General features: G+C 37.8%; 2 protein-coding genes across 9 annotated transcripts in view; one reads left to right on the top strand and one right to left on the bottom strand.

Annotated features, from left to right (window-relative positions):
• AREL1 (apoptosis resistant E3 ubiquitin protein ligase 1) overlaps positions 1 to 11,420 on the bottom strand; it is a 42,720-nt gene extending 31,300 nt beyond the window's left edge. For 6 of the 7 annotated variants that reach the window (XM_087448198.1, XM_087448197.1, XM_087448200.1 and 3 more), the window contains exon 1: positions 11,278 to 11,420. The gene's annotated coding sequence lies outside the window, so the exon portion shown is untranslated. The remainder of the gene's footprint in view (positions 1 to 11,277) is intronic. The other variant, XM_087448199.1, reaches the window with a different exon arrangement.
• Positions 11,421 to 11,470: 50 nt separating this feature from the next.
• On the top strand, positions 11,471 to 25,943 carry FCF1 (FCF1 rRNA-processing protein). Of its 2 annotated transcripts, none has more exons than XM_004426358.3 (8): positions 11,471 to 11,541; positions 11,836 to 11,903; positions 13,085 to 13,156; positions 13,762 to 13,910; positions 18,584 to 18,656; positions 23,509 to 23,596; positions 24,884 to 24,978; positions 25,670 to 25,943. In XM_004426358.3, exons 1-8 carry the CDS (start codon positions 11,539 to 11,541, stop codon positions 25,716 to 25,718), a joined length of 597 nt encoding a protein of 198 aa, XP_004426415.1. In that variant the 5' UTR covers positions 11,471 to 11,538; the 3' UTR covers positions 25,719 to 25,943. The 2 variants fall into 2 exon arrangements, with proteins under 2 accessions (XP_004426415.1, XP_087304321.1); XM_087448195.1 differs by lacking the exon at positions 11,471 to 11,541 and adding an exon at positions 11,584 to 11,750.
• Positions 25,944 to 26,043: the final 100 nt, after the last annotated feature.

Genomic DNA, 26,043 nt, shown 5'->3' with positions numbered 1-26,043 from the left:
GCCTACAGGCCAAATCCAGTCAGCCACCTGTTTTTGTAACAAAAGAAAAAAAAAGTTCTGTAAAAAAACAATGAACACAGCCAAGTTTGTTCGTTTACATATGTCTACGACTGCTTTTGCACTACAACAGCAGGGCTGAGTAGTTGCAGCAGAGACGTGTGGCCTACGAAGCTTTCCTATCTGACCCTTTACAAAAAAAAGTGAACCAATCTCTGGTGTAGAGGTTTTAGTCTTAAAGCTATATAACCGCCTTGTATAAATGAACTCATTTTTATAAATAAAAAAAGCATAAAATCATTTTCTTCCAGTTCTATTATCCCCTCTTAGGAAAAGAGCTATAAAACCTGCAACATTATGCAAATATTTCTCCCAGCTAATTTCAACCGTTATTTAAAAGCTTTACGCCTCCCATACCCCGAGTAGGAATTTTATACAATCATTTCCCAAAGCGTGTGTTTCATACAATCATGCTTGCATTTCATCGAGGCTATAATTTCCTAAAACCAGTACCTCAGAGACCAAATACTACATCCGGATTTCTAAAATTATTACAATACCTATTACTGACTGAGTCTCTACTTTTAAAGTGCTACCCTAAAAAGCCATGAAAAAAACGATGTGAATCCACTTCAGAATTCTGGTGAATAAAGAGGCAGTGGCAGCACGTAGGAGTTCCAAATATCACCCACCAAGTTCCGCAAAACAAGACAGGACAAAAGAAAGACGTTGGCTTTGTAAGAGGTAGTCTCCAGACTCTCTACAGAAGCACCAGCCACAAGTCCAGGAAAATCAAATTAAAAAAAAAGATAATTCAATTAGCAAAGGGCCCACAGGTTAGAGTGTTCTAACTAAGGAGGTTCCAGGAAATAAAGTGCACCCTCAGATACTTTAGATTATTAGTTTACATTTTCCTTTGCTTAATTGCACCCTTGGTTTATTCTCCCCACTCCAAAATCCCATCATACAAGATTACCCTCCCTCATCAAGTTTATGCTCTTGAGATATTTATACAGTTGTGTATTCTTTCTATCTTGGTTCAGCCAAGTTATACGATTTTCATTTATATTCTTTCCCCATCAGTCAGCCCCTCCAGTCTCTTAATCATTCTTGTGGGTCTTCTGTGAACTCTCTCCAGCTGGTCCCCAGTGATCTGGTAATGAGGTGCCTCCAACTGACTCCAGCCTTCCAGAAACAGCCTTGTTGGTCAGAACAGGATGAGCTCACCCTCCTCAGTTCCATGACATAATACTCCTGCGTAGACAATCCCCCAAATCACAGAAAGCTAGAATGCTGCCATATTAGACTATAATCCCATTCCATGCTTCCCAGATTTGGGCTTTGGGGCATGCCAGAATGTGCTAGAAGCCAGAGGATAAATGACACATGTTCCTGCTGCATCTAGTTACTAGAGGATGAGGTGGGTGAGGAGAAAAAAGTATTTTCATGTTAAACAAACTCACAGATAATAAAATATAATGCAAAATATGCAGGAATTTCTAAAGATGAAACATGCATACATTCAAAATATTCATAGATATTTTGTAATTGAGGCAGAAAGGTTGCTTGGGGCTCTGTTCCCAGCCCCCAAGGGTTACATACCCATTATCCTCTACCACCAGAGGTACTTGAGCTGAAAAGGTTGAAAAGCACTACAACCCTCACTCAACTTCTGGTCTATTACCCCATTATCCCCATCCCATATATTCACATTTTAAATAAAACTTTTTTTTCTGCTATGTTCCCCCATTTCTAGATATCTATATTTTCTCTTAGCCTAAAATAATTTGCTAAAACATAAAGTTTTGAAAAAAAAAGTTTTTTTCATTGTACTCATTTCATTGAACGAAATGTAATTCACTGACTACCAACATCTTTAGGTTCTTATATATCGTTCATTCTTCATTCATCTCATATTACTTGAGCATCTGCTGTACGCCAGACTGCGTGCTAAAAGCTAAAATCACAAGGATAAATAAGACAGGATCTTTTCTTAACCTCGATGAACTCTGTCCAACACGGGAGATGGACAATACAATGTGGCAAGTACCACAAATGAGGAATAAACGACATGCTGAGGGTGAAGGAAGGAGAGAGGTAACTGCCTGAGCGAGTACAGAAGTCTTCACAGGAGAGATAACAGAGTGTTACTTAAGAATGAGTAAGCATTTGCAAGGCAGAAAAAAAAAGGACTAGGATCCTAGGCAGAAAGAACAGCATAGTCAAGAAAGGGAATGATGAGAAGTTCAGCATTATGAAAGCAAAGTGTTTAGAAAGAGCACCTGGGGTCAAACTAGGGTGACTGATTCTCAGTACAGTACAGTATAGTGGTCAAGAGCACGAATCTTCCTACTGAGTGATCCTGGACAAGCTACTTAACTTCTCTGCAGTTGCCTTGGATACAAAATGGAGATACACTGAGAAAAGGAAGGAATTCAGCTGCTCTTGGGGAACAAGATTTGGAGTTTAAGGGAAAGGAGGGCTGGGTAAGACTGGAAACTAGACCCAGGTGACTTGGCACTGCAGGAGTGCCTCGGGGGAGATGGCTCTATGTGCAAACCAGGGTGGCCAGGTTATGATGGTGGTTTGCGCCCAGGCCACGGCAGCCCAAACCACAATAAATGAGGAAGATGGTAATGAGTGTACTTGAGGAACTAACTGGTTTTTCAGAGAAATCCCATTTGGAAACAATGACAGCAACAATCAAAAACACTAAGTTTTCTGGTTTTTTCCCAAGTATGATGATAAAAACAAGAATCCACCTTTATTGAGAGCTTACTATATGTCAGCACTGTTTAAAGTGCTTCATGTATTATCTCATTTAACTCTCACATAAACCATACAAGGTAACCACATTATTATCCATATTTTATAGATTAGGAAGCAGAGGCACAGAGAGCTGAAATAACTTGCCTATAGTCACCCAGCTGACAACTGAAGGACCCAGGCAATATGATTCCAGAGCCTACACTCTTAATCAGGAATACTGATGTATCAAGAACTCCCAAAAAGGAAAAAAAGATATTCTTGGGATAGGAAGAATGACAGCTCAGAAATACTTAATTTGGAAATTTAAAGGAATATGACTTCATTTTAGACTTTAAGCAACAACAGAAAAACAAGAGTTTTTTTTAACTAAGGGAGTAAGAGGATCACATTTGTTTTTTTTTTTTTTTGGTTTTGTGAGGAAGATCAGCCCTGAGCTAATATCTGATGCCAATCCTCCTCTTTTTTTTGCTGAGGAAGACTGGCTCTGAGCTAACATCCATGCCCATCCTCCTCCACTTTTCTATACGGGAGGCCACCACAGCATGGCTTGACAAGCAGTGCATCCATGGCCACCCGGGATCTGAACCTGTGAAACCCCGAACCGCCGAAGCAGAGCACGCGCACTTAACCGCTTGTGCCACCGCTTGTGCCACCGGGCCTGCCCCGAGGATCACATTTTAAAAGAACTAATTCTGGGGCAATATGATAGACTGAAGAGGAAGAAAGATGGCCGAGAGATAAGACGATATCGGTTCAAGGGAGTAGTTAGGCACTAGCCACAGTGGAGGATGGGGAGAGGCTAGACTAAGCTTTATTTCTTTTAGAAGTAACAGGATTGGTGACCTGTGCGGCCAAAAAGATAAAGGAGAGCAAGAAGCCAAGGACAAACTGGGATTTTCTACATTTGGAGGTCTGGATGAATGGTGGTAGAAAATTAAGAAGGCAGAACAAATATGGAGGGAAAGATAATGAGTACAGAACAGAACATGTTAAGTTTAAAGTGTCTACAGGATATTCAGGTGAATATACCCACAGGACAAATGGAAATAAGGATCTGAAGCTAGAGAGATCCCAGTGTCCTGAAGTCAGCTAAGACGTGGGGGATGGAAAAAGACTGCCATGGAAAGCAGGCAGAAAAAGATTAATTACAGAAACCTGAGGGGATCAAGCTTAAATGTAGCCCCCTGCCCCCAGAAAAGAGCCAGCAAAGAAGAATGAGAAGAAACAATCAGAGAAGAGGAGAAAAATTGTAAAAGCAGTTTATTGGAGGCAAAGGAAGCGATTATTTCTAGAAATTGGTGGTCAATAGTATTAGATCCAGTAAAGATTTAGGCCAGATGGGGGATTCAAAATCATCCCCCATTTTTTTCCTTAGTTAATTGGAACTCTCCTTCTCTGATCTAGTAACTTCTTCAAATAAAATTTGTATCTTATTTCCATCTATTCTCATTAATAATATTAACCTAAACTTAACCCAACATTGATAACTAGCAAGCTCTTAGCAACTCAATTCAGTGACACTGATTATTATTTCAAAATTATTTTAACGCCTATAACAAAGTCAGATCTAAACTAACGTGAATCCATTCTCTAATCCTGCATCCATCATTGGCAAAAAAAAATCTCCTGTCAAAATCAGCTTAATTGAGGTATAATTTATATATAGCGAAAGTCACCAACTTAAAGTATACAATTAGAGTTTTGACAACTATATAAGGTTATGATATAAAACACATGCATGATACAGAACATTTCATCATCCCAAAAAATTCCCTTATGATCCTTTGCAGTCAGTCCCTTTCCTCCAACCCCCTGTGCAACCACTGACGTGCTTTCTTACACTACAGTTTTGTCTTTTACAGAATGCCATATGACAATATATAGAAAATGTGGTCTTGTGTGTGTGACATAATGCTTGTGAGCTCCACACATGTTGTTACATGCATCAGTAGTTCGTTCCTCTTTATTGCTCGCTGGTAGTCCATTATATGGACGTATGACAATTTGTTCATCCATTCACCAGTTGAAGGATGTTTGGGTTCTATCCAGTTTGGGGCTGTTATGTAAAGCTGCTATGAACATTCAAGTATAAGACTTGTGTAGACACATATTTTCATTTCTCTTGGGTAAACAGCTAAGAGTGGGATTGCGAGGTCATATGGTAAGTATATATTTAACTTATAAGAAACTGACAAACTGCTTCCAAAGGGGCTATAGCATCTTGCACTTCCACCAGCAGTGTATAAGGAGCTCCAGTTGCTTGACATCCGTCAACACTTGGTATTATCAATCTTTTAAATTGTACCCATTCTAATAGGTGTGAAGTGGTATCTTATTGTGGTTTTAATTTGCATTTCCCTAAGGACTAAAAATACTTAGTATCTTTTCATGTGTCTGTTGGCTACCTGTAAAGCTTCTTTGGTATCCAAATCTCTTGCCATTTTTTAAAATTGAGCTGTCTTCTTACTACTGAGTTGTAAGACCTTTATTAGACATATGTTTGGCAAATATTTTCTGCGGCTTGCTTTTTCATTCTCTTAACAGTGTTGTTTAAAGAGTAAAAGTTTCTAACTGATGAAATCCAACTTATCAATCTTTTTCTTTTATAGTTTGTGTTTTTTGTGTACTATTTTAAAATATCTTTGCCTAACTCAAGGTCACAAAGATTTTCTTCTAGAAGTTTTATCTAAAAGTTTCACAAGAGAAAATCTTGCATCAAAATTTTTAACAAGATTTTTTTAAACTCCTGCATTCCATTTATCTCATAATTAGTCACTCAGTTTTATTATCCCTTTGTTTCTTTCAAATTCAACTTCCCACATTACCAAGCACTATTTAAAGTTACAGTCTATTTTAGAATTTGGAAAGATTTTTATCTTTTAACACATTTTCCCCTTCTTCAACCTAATAAATGGCATTTCTAAATGTAGACAAGGTTTTAGTCCCTCAGTTCTCCACAAATTGACATAAAACCTCTGGACCCCTGATACTGGTTCTTAAAACAAGAACACCAAAATTCAAAAACCCAGAGCATGCACCTTTCGGTTAAGACAGGGACAATGAACTACTTACCTCTCTGGTTTTAAAGAGAAGCTTTTATAAGATCATTTTCACCATAGCGAGTCACTCTAACCTGGGAGAAGGCTAGAGAAAGTTATCTTATCATTCACTGATTAAAAGAAAAGCTTATAAAAGTGAAGCTGACCAAGACAAAAGTAATTCTATACTTCTTAATTCAATTTGGATTCTCTCTACTGCATCATTCTCTTTGAAACAAACCAGAGTTCCTCAGACTCAAAATGAAATGAATAGTATATACAAAGGCATAGTTTAGATTCAACTGCTCCCTGGAATAGAGTCTGCCATTCTCAGCACAGTTCAGAGAAAGTACGAGAAAGGTATTCAGGGCTAATGTGAGCAAAACAGGGAGAAGTGACAATTATCACTGCTCATTTTGTAACTTCGTGGGATGCCTGGAGAAAAACAAAATAAGACACTAGCGCATCTATGCCCCGTCACAGTCTTGACTCTAAATCAAGCAACTAGCAGCTTCGATTTACAACTCCCTCCTACCCTGATGTTTTTTCTATTTACCAAACTGACTCTACTGTGCCCGATCCACAGAATTAGGATGGGCCCCTGTGTTCCCATACCATGGCAGCTTTTATGCTTAGGTGACCCTGGGCCACCGAATCTTGGCTATTACAGGAAAAATTTTAAACGAATTCTCTGAATCTGACAAGCCGTCTCCCTCAATAAGTCTAGGAAGTTGTTATTTCATTAACTGTGCATGAGGTGGCAGGCGAATGGCCAGATATACAGCCCAGTGGGGTGGAACTGGAATTGTCACAGATATACTTAAAAGCTAACAAAATTTCTAACTCTACTACCATCCATTACTTTTAATTCTACTCTTAGTTAAAGGAAAATAAATTATACAATCAGAAGGAAGAACAATCTTAAATGAGCATTTTATAGTTCTTTGTTTATGATTCCAGGAGGAAAAACTCAACTAGCCACAGAAATGGCAACCTAAGATGGCTCAATTTGAAGGAGAAACCCAACACTTATGGTATTCAAATGAAAACTTCTGTTGACCTAATAATCAATGTTAGCAAACAAGGATTTAGTAATTTCTTCAAATGTGTATTAAGAACCTACTACTATATGCCAAGCAATACATTGGGCCCTGAGGACTTCAAAACGAGTAAGATAGTCCCTGATCCCTTAGAAACATACAGTTTAGTAAAGACAGATAAGTAAATAATTGGCGACAGCTTCATGTAGTAAAACTTATGAGGAGAGCGCAGGGTGGCAGTGGACCCCAGGAAGGGCCCCCAATCAGGATCAGCTGTTAGCTTTACATCACCCTTCTGGGAGCAAAGCCAACTCTTCCACTGAGTTAACAATGCATTGGGAATCAAGGGGTACAAAACACTGCCAGTACTGCTTATTCTCATGGTCAACAACTTTCTTCAGCACTGGTCAAAGGAGATTATTGGACCACATACATAGCACAGAAAAAACTCATCGGAAACGCCAACCTATTTATCAAAATTACACATGGTCTAAATGCAATGTGGTATCCTGGATTGGATCCTGGAACAGAAAAAGGATATTAGTGGAAAAATTTGTAAAATCCAAATAAAGTCTGTAGTTCAGTTACCAGTATTGAACCAATGTTAATTTTTTAGATGTGACAAACGTATCACAGTTACGTAAGATGTTAACATTAGGGGAAGAGCTGAGTGAAAGGCATACAGGAACTCTCTGTACTATCTTTGCAACTTTTCTATAAATCTAAAATTATTCCAAAATAAAATTTGTTTTTAAAAAATTACATATGGTTCCCCACTTTACATTCTCATTCCTCCTCAGGATTCTGATCATGCCTCCCTAGTCACTGCCCCAATTCAGGTAATGCTTGGTTCAAACACTTTTTTCAAATCCTTTTCAATTCCTTTCTATAAACCATTTATGCAGCTCAGCTGGGTTTCCTCCTTCACCAAGACATGAAAAACTAGATCACACTGGGGAGGTTTTAACTACTTTCTCTTACTAATAGCTTCACCACCTAGGCCAGGGGGTATCCTTGGAGTTGAACTTCCCTAAGTGGACAAGAGAGGGGTTAAAATAACTTGGGCTAGACCTCTGGAAAAAGCAAAGGGATACTACAGGAAAAGTATGTTCTATATTATTAGATTACCTTTACCTGATCTGTGGCCAAAAAGGATAAGGAATAGAAAATACAATTAACAGATGTTGACTAAAAAATTTATATTAAAATCATATGGTACTGTCCAATTCAGGCTACATGACAAAACATATATCTACCATGACTGTTTGGTCTCTAATAACTAACTAAATACTCATCTCTCTCTATTAAACCATAATTTATAGAACAGGGTTCAAGAGGCCCACCAGGAAAACACCATCATGATGACATAACACCAGATAAAGGCCTCAGGCACACACAAAGACAAACTGCAATAAGGTTAAATAATCTCAAAAGTTTGAAAATTACTACACAAAAGAATATTAGTGAAGGCTAAATGTTCATGAACCCTTCAAAGAAAAAGAAACCAAAGGAAAATAACTGGAATTTAAACCTAAGCTATTTAATTGCTAAAGTCATTTAAAAGGTAAAATGATACACTAGAATCCATTACTGTCACAAAATGTGATCTGTTATATGATGTGTTATAGTATTAAATAAATATTACACAATAGTACTCTGACCTGGAACATTTCCAGAAAGATGAACAGGTAGTGATTCCTTTAAAATATTTCAATGTGCATATCTCTCTCTGCTCAACCACCTACAATAACTTATCTGTTCACAATTCTCTCTCCAATACAGGCCTGAGCTCTTGAAGAGTAACTAGCACATTGCCCAGGGCAGAATGGGCCCTCAATAAATACCTTCTGAATGAATGAACATGCAGCAGTGATGTACCTCTGAGGTATCCTTACAAACCAATTCAATATCGATACCTTAGGAGCAGAGCATGCTGTATACCATGCTACCACATTTAGGAGGCAGTCAAGTTAATTGACTTGAAAATGAAGAAAATATCTGAATTGTTTTTTGCCTTGATGGCCACAAAAGTGAATCTATCTTTAACTTTCTAACATTGAAATACAAGATATTTTTTAAGGAATCTTTCATTATCAACAATTTTATAAAGAAATTTATCAACTTAAATTAGTAAGTTAGACCAATTAGTGAATGGAATGAAGTCCAAGCCCAATTATGTGTTCAAACTGTGGGTCGAATGCCTTGAGCAATTCATTCTCTTCAAGACTGCAGAAATACACAAAACAATCCTCTTGACTGCTGAGAAGGACTAAAATCATTTGTTTTTCTCACAAGTATGTAATCAAAAGCAATTACTTTCTGCTCCCATCCAACACAAAGCAACACCATCTCCCCCCTCCCATCACCATCAAAACATGCTATAGAATTTGAGTACTTTAATTTACACTATAAAAATCTCAGATTGCAATAAAATTACAATGCAACGAAACATATTCTTCTAAGTATGTTCTCATCCCCCATGGTGTTCCTACATAATTTAGCTCCCTATCTAGTATTAACAATCAAGCAAATCAGAAAATTCTCAGAATAGATATTATAAACTGCTTGTTTTTTTAAATTTGTTATTGTTCATAGATTCCAAAATTCAGGGTACACATTACCAGGAAAGTGTTTTTCTGTCAATGCCTGAATTTAAATGCACGTTACTTTTTAATTATATGTAATTTTCCCTCTGAATCTATATATAATACTAATCAGACTCTAAATCTTTAAAATAAACAACTGACCATGTTTACTTAAAAAGCTTATTGCCTAATCACCAAGAGGTTCTAATGCATCAAAAAAGTGGTTGCTGTCAGCTCTACCCACGAATGACAGCTTGGCAGACAAGCTGTTCTGAAAAGATTAGGAACTCCCAGCGACCACAAATGGAATAAAGCAGGAGGCAGATACCGTATCTGTAGATGCTTCAATAATAAAACTATTTCAACATCAAAAACTCAGAGCCAACAAAGTCAGATATGTGAACTACAAAGCTATCTAAATGCATGCATGCCTAAAAGAGAAAGAAGCAGGAAGAAAACTGTGTCTAGACTCAAATCAACACAAGAAATCACCCTTCAATTGAGCTTTCCAAGAACTGAAACCTTAATAATAAGGTTCTTAAGGTCCCACATGTGAATGGATAATAAGATTCCATGTGAATGGAACACATTCAAGTTCCAAAATAGAGCAACTATATTAAAATACAATTGGCAAAAAATTCCAACACCACCACATACTCTATGTTGGAAGACACACAATGATAATAATAGAAAACACTTTAATCAGGTTTACTTGTGGTGGGCACTATTCTAGGGATTCACATTTCAACTCATTTAGTCCTGATAACATCCCTGTAAGACAGGTACTATTATGATTATTTCCATTTTACAGATGAGGAAACCAAGGCACAGATAGATTAACTCACCCAATGTCATACAGCTAGTAAGAGGCAGAGGAGGGATTTTAACCCCATCAGCCAGACTCCAAAGTTCATGTTAACCAATACACTATGTTTCATAGTAAGGGTTATACAATGGTCAGATTTTTTTTGTTGTTGTTTAACCAAATAACCTTTTTGGATTTCAAAGACTAGTAAGTTTTGTGCAACAAGAAAAGTTTAGGCTTTGGAATCAAACAGGCCCAAGCAAACCCCTGAACAAAGTGTGAGCCTCAGCTTCCCCATATGTAAAACCAGAGTACTTAAGTTACTGTGAAGGTCAAGGTAATATACTTCAACTGCCAACTACAGTATACAGGATACGGGTTCTTAACTTTAAGTTCACAGACACCTAGGGGGTCCACGATGGGCTTCAGAGTCCACAAGTCTCATAAATCGTACGTGTGTACCCATTTTTTAAAGAACTGTCCTTGGCTCTCCACAAACTTTCAAGGGGTATGCGATCTCCCAAAGGTTAATAAGAACCACCGCAGTACAGAGCAGGTAAGCTATTTTTCTCCTCTTGTTCTTAAAAACTCTCCCTTTTCCATTTAGGACGACACATCATGGCTTCACAAAAAATGTCAATTATTTCCCACTGTTTTCCTGGCTTGGTAACTAGTAACAAATGCAAATTTATGCCCCAATTTTCTACATAGTCTAAAGAAGGCCCTCGAAAGCTGCTTCATCCCTCTCCTCACCGAGACGAATACGCGGTATTTACTCAGGGAGAACCGTTAGAATCGTCCACCTAGCTGCACGAAGCACCATGCCGGCTAGGAGAACCAAGTAGGAACCAGAGCATCCTAGTTGCACGGTAGAGACCTGACGCCCCAGAGCTGAGGGATGAGGAGTATGTGTTTCCCCAAACTACTGGGCAACCCAGAATCCCATCCCTCCTCCCCTTGTCCTCCCTCTCTCTGGAACTTTGGTGCAGGCACGTCCTCTGGGCTCTGCCGCGTGCTGGAGTGGTGGAAGAGAGAAACGTTACCCAAGCTGGGGCGTGCGGCGCGGCGAAGTCCCAGCTCTGCTGTCCTGGGAGGCGGCGGCACCGTCCGGCAGAACACCGGCCCTCGACCCTCCCCCAGAGACTCCAGTACAGATCTCCACTCAGGCTGGGAACCGGCTCCGGGCTTTTCCGTTTCCCAATGCGGCTTCCGCTTCCGGGCTATGCTTTGCCGGAAGCACTGTACGATGACGCAAACTGTCGCGCAGTTGGCGATTCCGGAAGAAACAAGCGTGCGGCGTGAGCATGGTGAGAGAGGAGGGTCCAAGAAGGGACGTCGTCAGACCACATTTTGGGCGGATATTGAGGGAGTCAGGCGTTAGCGAAATTTCCCATATTCCCGTTGCTTATTTTCATTTTGATCTTAGCTTTTAAACTGCGCCGAGCGGTGCCTATTATGCTCTAGCGGCTGGGGAGAGAGGCGGGTTGGGTCAGAGAGGATAAGACGACCTGGGAGGGTAAGAGAATAAGAGGAGGGAAGAAGGAACTCAAAAAGATGCAATGTATTTCCAACTATTTTAACTCTAAAATTTCTATTTCAAGGGGAAGCAAAAGAAAGCAAGAAAGTATGCGACCATGAAGCGAATGCTTAGTCTCAGAGATCAGAGGCTGTGAGTGTCTGAAGGCAAATGGGTTCATAGACTGCCCAGAGATATGCGAGTCACGAGGGGATAAGTAGTAAATGTTTTTGTTATTTTATATTTACTTTTAATATTGTGTCTGGGATTTATGTAGCATGGGACAGTAGTCAACTGTATAAAAGTCATTTAGCTGCTGAGCGAGTACACTGGTGAATGGGATATGAATTAATCATCTCAGTGTTCACTCTGTTCTGCTGTTGTCTGTACTTTTTCTACCGTATCACATTTAAGCCTCCTAACAGTTCTGTGGGGTGGGTAGGATTTATGTTCTTCCCATTACACTACTACATTCCCCAGGAAAAAAATGTTTGTTGTAATAGTTGAAAGACGGTGAGGTCAGAGACCCTGGTTGTCTTGTGTCTCCAGCACCTGACACTAAAATATTTTTGAAAGAAAGAATGGGAAAACACCTAGATGTCTCCATTTTATAAATCTTAGAAGAGTCCAGGTGGCTGCGGAAAAAGAGAGTGGAATGATATTCCCTATTATAAGGAGGACCCAAACAGCTTCCCTGCTTCAGTGAACAATGGTCAAAGTTATTAGATAAAGACTGGTCTTCATTTTAAGAGTCTCAGAACAAAGAAAAGCTTGTTAAAGCTTTCAGAGTTATTAAATGGTATTCTCAGCCTTTAGTATATATTTGTTATGTAATTTTTAGGAAATTTGTCCCATTATTAATGTTTTATTCTAGGTAAGGGTTTAATTTTGTATATGTATTGTTACATTTCAGCCCTTTTTAAGAGGCGCATGGGGGAACCCTACTGTTACAACATGAATCTTCAGTAGATAAATATCAGCCTATTTACCCACTGCTTGGAGGTGGATTTTGATCCTTGATATGAGAGCTTCTGACTACGAAAGAAATGATAGTATAACCAATATTTATTTACCCATTTATAATTTTTATAAATTACTGGCTAGAAATTTTTTAATTTAATTATGTTTTACAGATTAGTTATGTTAATTCCAGGCTCCTTCCCACCCAGTTATTTGTGCTCAAAAAATGTATGCTGATATTAACATAAAGAAGTCACAAAATAGGATTTCCTCTATAGACCAAAAAAAATGTGAAACTTTTAATTTTGAATGAGCTTATAACTGCTATGGTTTTTTCTTCTTCCCTTCATTAAATTTACTTTTTTTTTTCCTAGCAAAGAAAAGGATAGATTAAAACCTAAAAAGAAAGAGAAGAAAGATCCCACTGCACTCAAGGAAAGAGAAGTGTGAGTAGTCAAAAATTTCAAGTTTTCGTTCAAAACTAGAAGAGCCATTCTAAAACCATAGACCTCTTAGAAATCCAGGCTTTCCCTGAGCTAATTTGCTCAGTCATTTTTGAGTAAATCTGGCACAACTATGCAAATGAAAGTGATGTTGATGAGCATATGTCAATTCCAATGGGTTGAAGGTTTTTGGATTTCATGGAGCAGTAAAATGTCCCCTAAAATCCTGAGGACTAAATCTAGGATCATTAATTTTTTTCTTTGCCAAGAATCTTTCAGAAGAAATAATTGCTGTTCTTTAATACAGCAGCATTTCATAAGAGAAAGAATGTATCACCAAGAAAATAGTAAGGACATATTTTCAGAATAAAGTTCATTCCTTTTAAATAAATACATTTGACTCAATGAAACCTCATCACATTTTCCTTATTTTTCTTATTTTGCCCTAGATTGATAGTGGATATATTATCACAGAATTTATTTCCAATGAACAAGAAAAAAGGAGCTTAATCTATAGCAAACTGTTACAAGCAGAGACTTCTTTTTTGTTGTTGATACCAAAGTATCAATGTAGACGTTATTTTGTGTTTTGTTTCTTTTTCCTTCAGCCCCCAGCACCCTTCCTGCTTATTCTTCCAATATAACACACAGTTGGGCCCACCTTACCACATCCTGGTTGATACCAACTTTATCAACTTTTCCATTAAAGCCAAACTGGACTTAGTGCAGTCAATGATGGACTGTCTGTATGCCAAATGTGAGTATCATACTTTTACATTTCTGTGACATTTGTGCAAAATAATCATATTCATCCAAATACATGAGAGGAATAAGGTTTTAGTTAACTGAATTGCTGCCCATTTAATTTGCTCACCATAGCAATAACCATTTTCAATGAATTGGAATATAATGCAGACTTGACTGGGAATAATTAAACTTTCACAATTCAGAAAACAGTGTGCTTTGACCATCTTTTTGGACATCATTTTTGAACATAGAAGGGGAATTTTCTATTTTAGAATTCTAGATGTCAAAATTCTGGATAAATGAAAATTTATTATATTTCTCAGTATATATGTTCTTTTACATCAAGGAGGAAACATTCTTCATTCCACTCCAGTGTGGAAAAGCTAAATAAGACATTTTGCCATTTACAACTACAGAACCAGAAGTGATAATGGTCAACAACTTCTAAGTTGATTCAGTTTTGTAATTATTTGTACCACAGAAGATCTGAGGTAGTTTAGTTACACCTAGGTATGCAGTTTACTATTAATAGATTTCCCTTGTGTATTTGGGTGTCCCCTCCTTCAAATGATCTTCCCTCACTACCATGAGTAGGAAAAAGAAAATTTAGGCCATGTACAAGGGAATAATTTCCTAATAGTGAGATATATTGCATTTTTTGGTGGGTTTATATTCGTATATTTTCTAGTCATCTAGTTAAAGGTACAAATGAAAATTAGACTTATACTTTGCCATAAAGAATAAATTATTGGAATCAAAGGAAAAAATTTGCACCTCTTCTTTATTTTTTTTTTTTTATTTTATTTTTTGAGGAATATCAGCCCTGTGCTAACATCTGCCAATCCTCCTCTTTTTTTGCTAAGGAAGACTGGCCCTGGCCTGACATCCATGCCCATCTTCCTCCACTTTTCTTGGGACGCTGTCACAGCATGGCTTGCCGAGCAGTGTGTCGGTGCGCCCCCGGGATCTGAACCCGCGAACCCTGGGCTGCCGCAGCAGAGCGTGCACACTTAACCCCTTGTGCCACCAGGCCGGCCCCTGCACCTCTTCTTTAATATTTAAAAGATACCATATAATGAACAACATTTACAGAGTGATAGTAGTATAAATGTTGTTTACTGATTTATTAAAACTAGCCAAATGGGGGGCTGGCCCCGGTAGGGTAGTGGTTAAGTTCGCATGCTCCGCTTCAGCAGCCCGGGGTTCATGGTTTCGGATACCACGCGCAGACCTACACACCGCTTATCAAGCCATGCTGTGGTGGCGTCCCATATACAAAGTAGAGGAAATTGGCACAGATATTAGCTCAGGGACCATCTTCCTCAAGCAGAGAGAGGAAGATTGGCAACAGATGTTAGTTCAGGGCCAATCTTCCTCACCAAAAAAAAAAAAAAAACTAGCAAGATGGGAAGATGGGGTAAGGGATGTGTGATTGGTAAGAGCTAAATTCTTCGAATGCCTAAAATTAATAGATATAAAAAGTGTGTACGTTTATTATTCAAGATGTGAAGGTAACCACCAAGTGAGAAAAACAGCTAATGGAGTAAAATAGTCATCTCTAAGGATCAGAATTGGTGGGGTGGGAAAGGATCAGGGGATGGTTATTTTTTCATATAGACCTTTCCATATTTCTTTTTAAAGCTATGTACATGTAATACTTTAATTTTTTTTAATCTCTTAGAAATAATAAAAAGTAGTCTGAAGTTGGGGCGCTACCATGCCTATAAGAGGGGACTTGGGTCCTGTATGAGGGAAGACACTAAACTTGGTAGACTTTTTGTACTGCCATGGTGTTTCTTATGGTTGTCTTAGCTGCTTCTCCAGGAATGCTGTGATCTGTTTATAAATGAAATGGATGGATGCTGCAAGCATGGCCACTTGGAGGTGAATTGTTTCCTTGACTCTGTAGCTCCATATTATCTAGATGTGACTGTTTAGGATAGCTTTAGTCCTGTAGTTAGGCTTTCTCTAGATATGGACACCTTAGAGTACAGCTATAATCCGTACAGCCTAACACTCTCACTGTGCCTTTACAAACAACAAGCTTGTTAAGGAAAATACCACTTTTATGCAGTCTTCTGTGTAACAATACCTCAAAGCAAAGGTTGAAGAAACATTCAAGTACAGTACAAATTCAGTTACCTAGGAGATTCCTTAACTGTTTTAAGCTCTGCTTATTTAACTTTTCTTTATAAAAGAAAAGTTAACTTTTCTTGCCTTTATACCTAAAGGAAGGCCTTTATCTTTCTCTTACCTTGAAGATGCCCCTTTGACCTTTTCATAGCTCCCTTGGTCCCTTCCGTTTCTGTCTGATATTCCAACAAGGGAGGATAGTTAGCTTCCCATCAGCGTTTTTTGCTGCCCATGTGTCCTCTTGTTACTTTCTCTTTTTTATAGTGATCTTCCTGGGCCTACTTCCATGCTACAGGTGCAAGCCCTTGCTTGCTTCCCTGCTATGTGGCTCTGAAATTGATCCTCTTAAGGTGCATGTTGCCCTCTGATTCCAAGACTATCTGATCTTACTGACTTCATACTTCCATTTTACAACGCTTTTTCTTCTGGGCATTGTATTTTAGTTTAAAATTTCTTAACTTTGCTTTCAAAAGTATTAATGTACTTGTAAAAAGAAAATCTAGCATAAAAAATATGAAAATTCCCTATAATGGCTTTTCTCAGGACAGTTTTTTAAAATTTATATACAATATTGGTGGGGTAGAGATTATTTTGTTTATTAATGAAAATGGATTGTACATTGTTTACTGTTTATCTTCATGCTTTTTTTAACAGCTTCAAGATATAATTCACATACCATACAGTTCACCCATTTAAAGTGTATGATTCAATGGCTTTTAGTGTATTCCCAGTCAATTTTAAAACATTTTCATTACCCGAAAAGAAACTCTGAACCCCTTAGCCATCATCCCACAACCCTTCCCATACCCCCCACCCCTAGACAACACTTAATTTGTTTTCTGTCTCTATAGATATGCCTATTCTGGACATTTCATTAAAATGGGATTATATAATATTTGGTCCTCTTGCATTTAGCGTAATGTTCAAGGCTCATCCATGTTAAAGCATTGTCGTACATCATTTGTTTTTTTTACCAAATAATATTCCATTGTATGGATAGATCACATCATATTTATCCATTTCTCCTTGCTTTTTACATTGAACAGATATATCTTGAACATTTTTCTGTGCCAGTATATATAGATAGACCTCATTCTTTTTTTAAGTTATGTAGTATTCTATTGTTTAAATATATAATTTTTTTAAACCAATATCCTACTAGACATTTGGATTATTTCCAGTTTTTATCCTATTATAAATAAAGCTGTAGTGAATATCTTTGTGAATATATCTCTGTTAAGGTGGAATATTTCTTTAGGATACATTTTCTAGAAGCTGTCTTATAATATCAAAAGATATATATATGTGTTTTTATTTTAAAAGATATTGCAAAATTGTCCTCAAATAGTTACACAAATTTGTACACCTACTAACTTAGTGTGAGAATACCTGTTTCTTCAATATTAGGTATATTCATCTGTTTAATCTTTGCCACTCTAATAGATACAAAATGAAATCTTGTTTCAATTTATATCTCTTTAATTAGGATTGAGATTGAGCATCTTTGTGCTCATTGACCATTTGTATGTCTTCTTCTGTGAATGGAAATGTAGCATGGTGCTTAAGAACCCAGTCTGTAGCCTGATAGTCTCAGTTCAAATCTTGGCTTTACCATTTGCTCTCTGGTTACTTCTTTGTGTCTCAGCTTCCTCATCTGTCAAATGGGGATAATAATAATAACAATCCTACCTGATAGGAATTGTTCTGAAAATTAAATGAGACAGTCCTTGTAAAGTGCTTAGCACAGTGTCTGGCAAATAGCACATAATTCTAAACTATTCTTATAAGCTCTTTGTGCAGTAAGGAAATTAGTCCTTTGACAAATGTGTAGAACTATATTTTCCCCAGTTTATCTTTATTTTACTTTAATATTGCTTTTTGTTTGATAGTTGTCAAACAAATTTTATTTATTTATTTTTTGTGAGGCGATCAGCCCTGTGCTAACATCTGCCAGTCCTCCTCTTTTTCTACTGAGGAAGACTGGCCCTGGGCTAACATCCGTGCCCATCTTCCTCCACTTTATATGGCACGCCGCCACAGCATGGCTTGCCAAGCAGTGCGTCAGTACACACCCGGGATCCGAACCAGTGAACCCCAGGCCACCACAGCGGAGTGCGCCCACTTAACCACTTGTGCCACCGGGCCGGCCCCAAGGTTTATATTTTTATGTGATCAAATTTTCATTTTCTGGTTAATTCCATAGTTTCTTTTGGTTCACATTTAAATTTTTTCCATCTAGAATTTATTGTAATATATAAAGAATGACAGGGATCCAGCTTAATATTTTCCCCCAGACACGTTCATGGCAGATAACTTTATGGAATCTGTGGTGTGGGGTTGGGACAGTTCCCTAGCTTCTTTATAAATGGGGATTTTATTCTCCTCTAGTTCTTATTGTTCATTGTAGTGTGCTTATTCTGCTGTCATTCCAGAAGTCTTATGTGTCTTTTAAAAACTCTCAACAGAATATAATTCAGAGAGAGTAAAATTAGTTTCTTCATGAGTTTTGTTACTGATATGTTTTTTTGTGTGTTTTTTGTTTTTTGGCAGGTATCCCTTGTATAACTGACTGTGTAATGGCTGAAATTGAGAAATTGGGGCAGAAGTATCGAGTGGCTCTGAGGTAGGGAGGAGCTGGTCTAGATTTGTTCTAGATTGGTATACTGAAAATTCTTTTGACCTTCCATCTGTTTGCTGTCCAAAGATTTCTTGGCTGATTAGTTTAAATAAAAATCATACAAAACTAGTTAACTATTTATGGTTAAGAAAGCAAACATTTGAAGGTTAGAGATTTTTAAGTTGAAGCTTTTTGAACTAAGTTACTTAGTCATATTGGTCTTGTAGGTCTCCTTTTAAGTTCCTCTAGATTTTCCATTAGAAAGTGTCTTTCTATTAGTTTGTAATCTAGACATCCCCTTCAGAATCTCACACTTAAAGGGTTCATGTTCTAAGTTTTGAGTTCGCTCTAGAAAGTACTCTTGAGTTTAGAGGAGCAGTTTCCGAAGTGGTCTGTGGACCCCTAGGAGTCCCAGAGACCTTTGCAGGGAGGTTGCAAAACTGTTATCATAATAACACCAAGACATTGCCTTTGTCGCTGTGCTGACATTTGAACTGATGGCAGAAATGCTGGTGCCTTGCTACGAATCAAGGTAGTGGGCCCAAATAATGCTAGTAGTCTTTGTATTCTTCCCTGCTACCCACTGGCAGTTAAAAAAAAAAATGCCAGTCACTTAATATCCTTGATGAAGCAGTAAAATATGTTAAATCTCAACCCTGGAGTACACATCGATATTCCTTATGATGAAATATGAAGTACACATGCAGCACTTCTGCTGCATACCAAAGGAGGAAGGTTGTCTCAAGGAGGAGCATTTGTGTGCTTGAGTTGTGAGCTGAACCAGCTGCTTTTTCATGGAATATCTTTTTTTGTTGTTTTTTTTTTGTGAGGAAGAGCAGCTCTGAGCTAACATCCATGCCAGTCCTCCTCTTTTTGCTGAGGAAGACTGGCCCTGGGCTAACATCTGTGCCCATCTTCCTCCACTTTTATATGGGACGCCGCCACAGCATGGCCTAAGAAGCGGTGCATCGGTGCGTGCCCGGGATCCAAACCCGGGCCGCCAGCAGCAGAGCGCGCGCACTTAACCGCTACACCACGGGGCCAGCCCCTGTAATATCATTTTTATGTGAAGAGCAGCTGACTAACACTGAGTTTTTCAGACTTGGGTATTTAGCAGATATTTTCTCAAAAATTTATACCTTGAACCTGTCACTTCAAGGAAAACAACTTATTCTATTGCCAATGATAAAATTTGAGCTTTCAAGTGAAAATTAGAGTTTTGGAAAATTATGAGCTTATCACATTCCCAATACTAAGGACCTTTCTGTTGAGACCATGAAGATATTAATGAGTATGAATTTTTTTGTGTGTTATATAATGAAATGTGTCAATCTTTGGAAGATCTTTGTAACGCAGTGAATCAGTATTTTCCAGATAATCAATGCATGATATTACAAAATCATGCATGGGTAAAAGCCCCATTCAAAGTGCAAGATATACCAGTGGATTTTTGTTTGTGTGTGTTACCTATATAGAGATGTGATTTATGTACTGTATAAGTCACCAAGTTTAATTGTATAGTATGATGGGTTTGGCAAATGTATATAGTCGTGAGACCATCATCATAGTCACGAAATAGAACATTTCCATCACTCCAGAAATGTGATTCCATTTATATGAAATCCTAGAAAAGGCAAAACTATAGTAATAGAATACAGATCAATGGTTGCCTGTAGCTAAGGATGGGAAAAGAGGATTAACTGCAGAGGGACACAGGGAACTTTTTGTAGTAATGGAAATGTTCTGTATATCACTTGTGGAAGTTGTGACTTGGATATATAAATTTGTCAGAACTCATCGAATTTTACATTTATAGTCAGTGAATTTTATTATATTTCATTTATACCTAATAAAGCTATTTTTTAGAGGCAAAAGAAAAATGAGAACCTAATGTATAAGAGTAGTAACATTGTTTAGATCAGTGGGAAAGTCAAAAACTATTAAAATACTGATTATCCCTGTGGAAAGAAAGAAAATTGGCTCACTTCCTTCACAAAAATCAATTCCAGGTAGATTAAATATCTAAACTTTATAGAAAATATAGAGAATATCTTAGTGATTTTGGAATAGGCAAGGATTTCTTAAAAAGTCCAAACTATAATGAAAAACTAATCAATTTCACTATATTGAAATTGCATACTTTTGTATAACAAAAGATACCATAAACAAATGAAAAGACAAGCCACAGATAGTGAGAAGATATATATAGAAAACTACAAATCCATACGAAAAAGACAAAATCCTTAAATTTCACAATTAGATATCATTTCATACCCAGCAGGTTGGCAAAAATTAAAGTCTGCTTGACAGTGCCAAAAATAGTTGAGACTATGGAGCAATGGGAATTCTCATACTCAACTGCTAAGGAGGTACATTGAACAGTCAGTTTAGAGAGCAGTTTGGCAATATCTGGTAAAAATGAGATTGTTCGTACTCTTACAGCACTATGTCTTTCAACCTGAGGATCACAAGTCTATAGGTTGTGAAATCAGTTTAATGGGTCAAAACCAGTATTTTTTTTAATGAAATAGTATATACTATAAAATATTGGCATGCATTGTATGTAGCAAAGGTTGAGTATTGTATCACATAAGTTTTTTCACTTTCACATTTATGTATATATGTGCTTACTCTGTGCTAGGTAAAATGCATTTCATACTGTGGTTCTGGTATAAAAGAAAAGGCCTCCATAGAGAAGCTCATATACAAATATTGGAGATAAGTATTGGAATTTTCTCGTGTATAGTAGCAAAAAATTGCAGGCAGCCAAAAGATCCGTTAAGAAGAGGATGGATACATTGTGGAATGTTCATGAATAAAACTCGAGTGAAAATGAGTGAAGTAGAGTTATATGTGTCAGTGTGGATAGATCTCCAAAACAATGTAAAACAAAAAAAGCAAGAGCATATGTGGAGCATACCGTTTATCTAAAGTTTAAAAACATGCAGACTAATAGTTCATTGTTTACAGGTATATACATGTGTAACCTTACATACATAGTAAAATGTGTGTGGGACTGATAAATACCAAATTTAGGATATGGTTACTTGTGGGAAGGTAAAAAGACATTGGGATTGGAGCAGAGGCTTCATTTTTATTGTTTCATTTCTTTATCTAGATAGTGGATACAAGGTATTCATCATTCCTTATACTTTTTTGTATACTTGAAATACTTCAAATAAAAAGGGGGAAAGAGGCAATTATTTTAAAAATAATAATAATAATAAAGAATGAGAGGGGAGAAAATAGAGGTACCAAGTGGAAGCACCAAGTTTGGCTGCAAAGAGAAGCAGAGAAATGGGATGTTAACTGGAGGAGGATAGTATAAGTAAAAAAAAAGGATTTTTTTTCTTTTTTAAGATGGGGAAGATACTAGTGCATGTTGGCATGTTTCTGGGAAAGAGCCAGTAGGAAGGAGGAGATCATTGATTTCAGGAGTGAAGGGATAACCAGAAGAGCAGGGGCCTAGGCTACTGCCTACCTAGTCTCCGAGCAGCCGGTCTGTCTTCCGCCTAGTGTATGCTCTTCACCACAACCTGCTTAGTCTAAGACAAAGCTTTGCTCCTGTCACTCTGTCACTGAGAAATGTTTAACGACTCCCCATCACATGTGTCATGGAGCTCGCACTCCTCAGCCTGGCATTGGACACTCTTCACAGTCCATCCTCAACCTGCTTTCCAGCCCTGTTTCACTCTCCTCTGCACGAACACCCTTCTCCCCACCAGAAAGATGTGCTCACTCTTCCCTGAACACCACCAAACCTTTTTACTGATGGTTGGTGCCCTATTTGGAATGTGCCTGCCTCCACTTTACTTGGAACATTCTTTTATCTTCATTTTATATCATCTCTATGTAATTTTTTTCTAAATATACCCAACCCGCATTGACCTAACTCTCAACTACTGCTATATATGGAGTATTTTTGTTGCAATTGGTGCCTATGTGCTGCCTTGTATTTCTATTCATTTTGTGAGTCATCATCATTGTGTAATAGAAAGAGCATGGCTCTGGGAATCACAGACTTGGGGTGTTTCTTTTTTCAAATTTGTATGAAAATAATACGTTTGATTTGTTTATGGCAAACAATATAGACATGTATGTATAATAAAAAGTAAAAGTCCCCCTCCATATCCACACTTTGTCCATTCTCCTACCCAGAGAGTGACAATTGACAAGGGTTAGTATATATTTTTCCAGACCTTTCTCTGAGCAAGTGCAAAGTTAGAGAAAGGGAATCAGAGAAGGAGATTTGTGTTTTCTTAATTGAATCATATATGTATATGTAGTTCAATAGCCTGCTTTGTTTATTCAGTTTAATATAGGTCCTTCCATGTTGGTACGCACAGTTCTACCTCATTTTTTTTAATAGGATAGGGGCACCAAAATGTATTTAACTTTTACCTTGCTGATGGATATTCAGATTACCTCCAGTTTTTCACTATTATAAACTGTGCTGTAGTCACTGTCTTTGTCCCTGTATTTTTGTACATTTGTGTAAGACAGCTTCCTAAAAGTGAAATGGTTCAGTTAAAACTGACTTGATTTTGAATCCTGGCTTTTCCAAGCTGTGTCGCTTTGAACAAATTAATCTTTCTGAATCTGCTTCCTCATCTGTAAAATGAAAATATAGTAATTCAGAGTTTTGTGAAGATTACAGGACCTAAGGCACACAAGCTGTCAGTCAGTTAGCTTTAATTCCCTTCTCTATAAGTTGTCTTTCCAATTAGAAGATAAGCTTCTGGAGGACAGAGGTGCCTTTCTACACATAGGTCGTATTACTCTTATTTCACTGACTGAGACTCAGAAAGTTATCCAATGGCCTGAATGTTTTCATTAATTCACTTTTGTAACCCTGTAGAATTGCCAAGGATCCAAGATTTGAACGATTACCGTGCACACACAAAGGAACCTATGCAGATGACTGCTTAGTACAGAGAGTAACTCAGGTATCATCAGTTTTCAAATATTTACTTTGTGCTTTAAAAAAAAAGGGTAAACTATTATCTCCTGAATGATCATGGTCAGTAAAGTATCTGGGAATGTAAATTTAAAAAAAATTATCTAGAATCCCTTCATAGGAAGCGTAGGTGTCCTCATTTACTTAAGAAAGTGAATTGTAAATGTTTGCTATAGCCGTAATGGAAAGATCATGGGCTTGGGGAGGAGACATGGGTTTCAGATCTCAGCACCTGCATTTACTGGGTGTATGATTTGGGGCACTTACTGATTCTTTATTCTACAAATCTTCTCTATAAAATGGTTTAAGTGGGTGAGTGTATATATAATAATATGTCAGATAGATTCCACCTCCCTGTGAATTTAAAATAAGGTTCCATTTCCATTTACCCTCCATGCAGGAATTTTGTTCCTCTCTACAATGCCTAACCTGGAAGTATTTCTCAGTTACATCTGAGTCTCCCAGGGTGCTGTCTCACAAGTACCCTGGAATAAGTAGGTTTTTGATTCTTCTGTTTTGGCTTCCTTGTCAAGCACCACAAGAACTTCTGCTACAGATTGCCCTTATAAGAGCCTCTCTCTGCTGAGGATAATCACCTTCATCTGGTGACCACATTGCTGTCCGTTTAGCCACTCCATCCCCTGGGTGGGGCCCACCTTTCTCTTAATTTCCCACAGCACAGCTGACACCAAGCTGCAACTCTATAAAACGCAGTGAGAGATTTGGGTATGGTGGAAATAAAATAGAACACAAATTAGCTCCCACCTGGCAGCTAAATGTTATTGCTTTCAGAGCTGCCAGGCTCAGACTTGTCCTGGAGATCCCATTCTGGCTTCATGGCCAAAGAGGTAGCCTACCTCCAACGCTAGGAGGCCTCAGAGTAGACCCGAGCCCAGGGATCCTGGGAAAGGCAAAAGCTGTGCCCTCCAATTTAAGACACTTACTCTGCATACAGTCCCTCGGGGCGTTTTCCCAAAACCAAGAAAGTCCCTTCCACATATGAGACAAAAAACAATTTGCGGCTTTTAAATAGTTTTTTTCTATCTTCTCCCCATCAAGATTCTTAGAGCTACATTCAGCCCAGGCAACTTATATGTTTTATAAATATGAGGTCCTAGATTATAGTAGCTACTCAGCAAATTGTTATAGCCTTTCCTGTGCTGTTTACCGTGAAAATGGATAATTCTTCAGACTACCCCCTGGTTGTACCATTATCCAGTGTCACTAAGTAGACTCATTGAGCTCCATGTGAACACTCAGTCGGTGTCTCTTACAGCACAAGTGTTACATTGTGGCCACTGTTGACCGGGACCTTAAACGAAGAATCCGGAAGATCCCTGGAGTTCCCATCATGTACATTTCCAACCATAGGTGAGAACTTGCTCATGGAGAAGTGATTAAAAATATATAGTTGTTATCAATTAAATATGAGGTCAGGTTATAGAAGGATTTGAAAGAGATTGTTGTAGCCAATGTTTACATAGTTATATTTGGAGAAATGAGACAAAGTAACAAGAACAAGGGCACAAGATAAAGCTAGGACTTAGGAATGAGGCAGACATTTACATTATTACAATAAGATTACTAGAAGAAGTAGATATGTTGCTTTAAATACAAAGCAGTAATTTAAATCTAGCTAATCTTTTTAGCTAGAAATATCTTTTTTTGAAAGCCTTGTGTATGTGATTAGCCCCTCATCTGGGAAACTAAAAGCTTATTAAAAAACAAAAGCTGTTTATCCTTCTTGGATATTCCCATGTCAGTCCTCAGACTATTAGTGTCCAACTTTCCAGCCTGGGGAGAACACAGTGTAGTGGGAAGAATGTGGGCTAAGGAGTTGGGCTTACCTGGGCTCAGTGCCTGGCTCACCTACTTGTTCGACTTGAAGAATAAAGATAATGTATTATAGTCAGCATTTGCTGTAAATCATTCATTATGATACCCCTTTAAAATGTTCCCACTGACAAAAAGGATTCACAGTGGAAGGTGAGAGTGTTGCAATCAGTAAAGGATGGTTCTGGACCCACCTTTCTTACCAGTGTTAATCTTTTGTTCTGATTAGGTACAACATTGAGCGGATGCCAGATGATTATGGAGCCCCTCGGTTCTAATTCTTAAAAGGCAAAAATTCCTCTACCTTCTTTCGACCAACTTTCTCTGCTGCCAGTTCATTAAACATACTATAGCATGAATTATTATTCCACTCACCCATTTGCTCTGTTATGAGCTGAGTATGGTGAAATACACTCACATTTTGATGTTGTTTTGGAAACAATATTTTGTATTATTTTAAAATTTGTTGCATCTTTTTATAAATCAGGTGACTGCTCACACAATTTGATGGTCATTGTTTTATATTGATTTACTCAACAAATATTTATTAAGGTTATACTAGGTACTTAATAAGATATGGTCCTGCCCTAAAAGATGCTCATA

Source organism: Ceratotherium simum, chromosome 24, assembly GCF_057802395.1.
Source record: "Ceratotherium simum simum isolate JZ-2026a chromosome 24, ASM5780239v1, whole genome shotgun sequence".
Lineage (NCBI taxonomy): Eukaryota > Metazoa > Chordata > Mammalia > Perissodactyla > Rhinocerotidae > Ceratotherium > Ceratotherium simum.
Note: the sequence above shows the minus strand (reverse complement) of the source record. Positions and strands in the feature narration are given on the sequence as shown.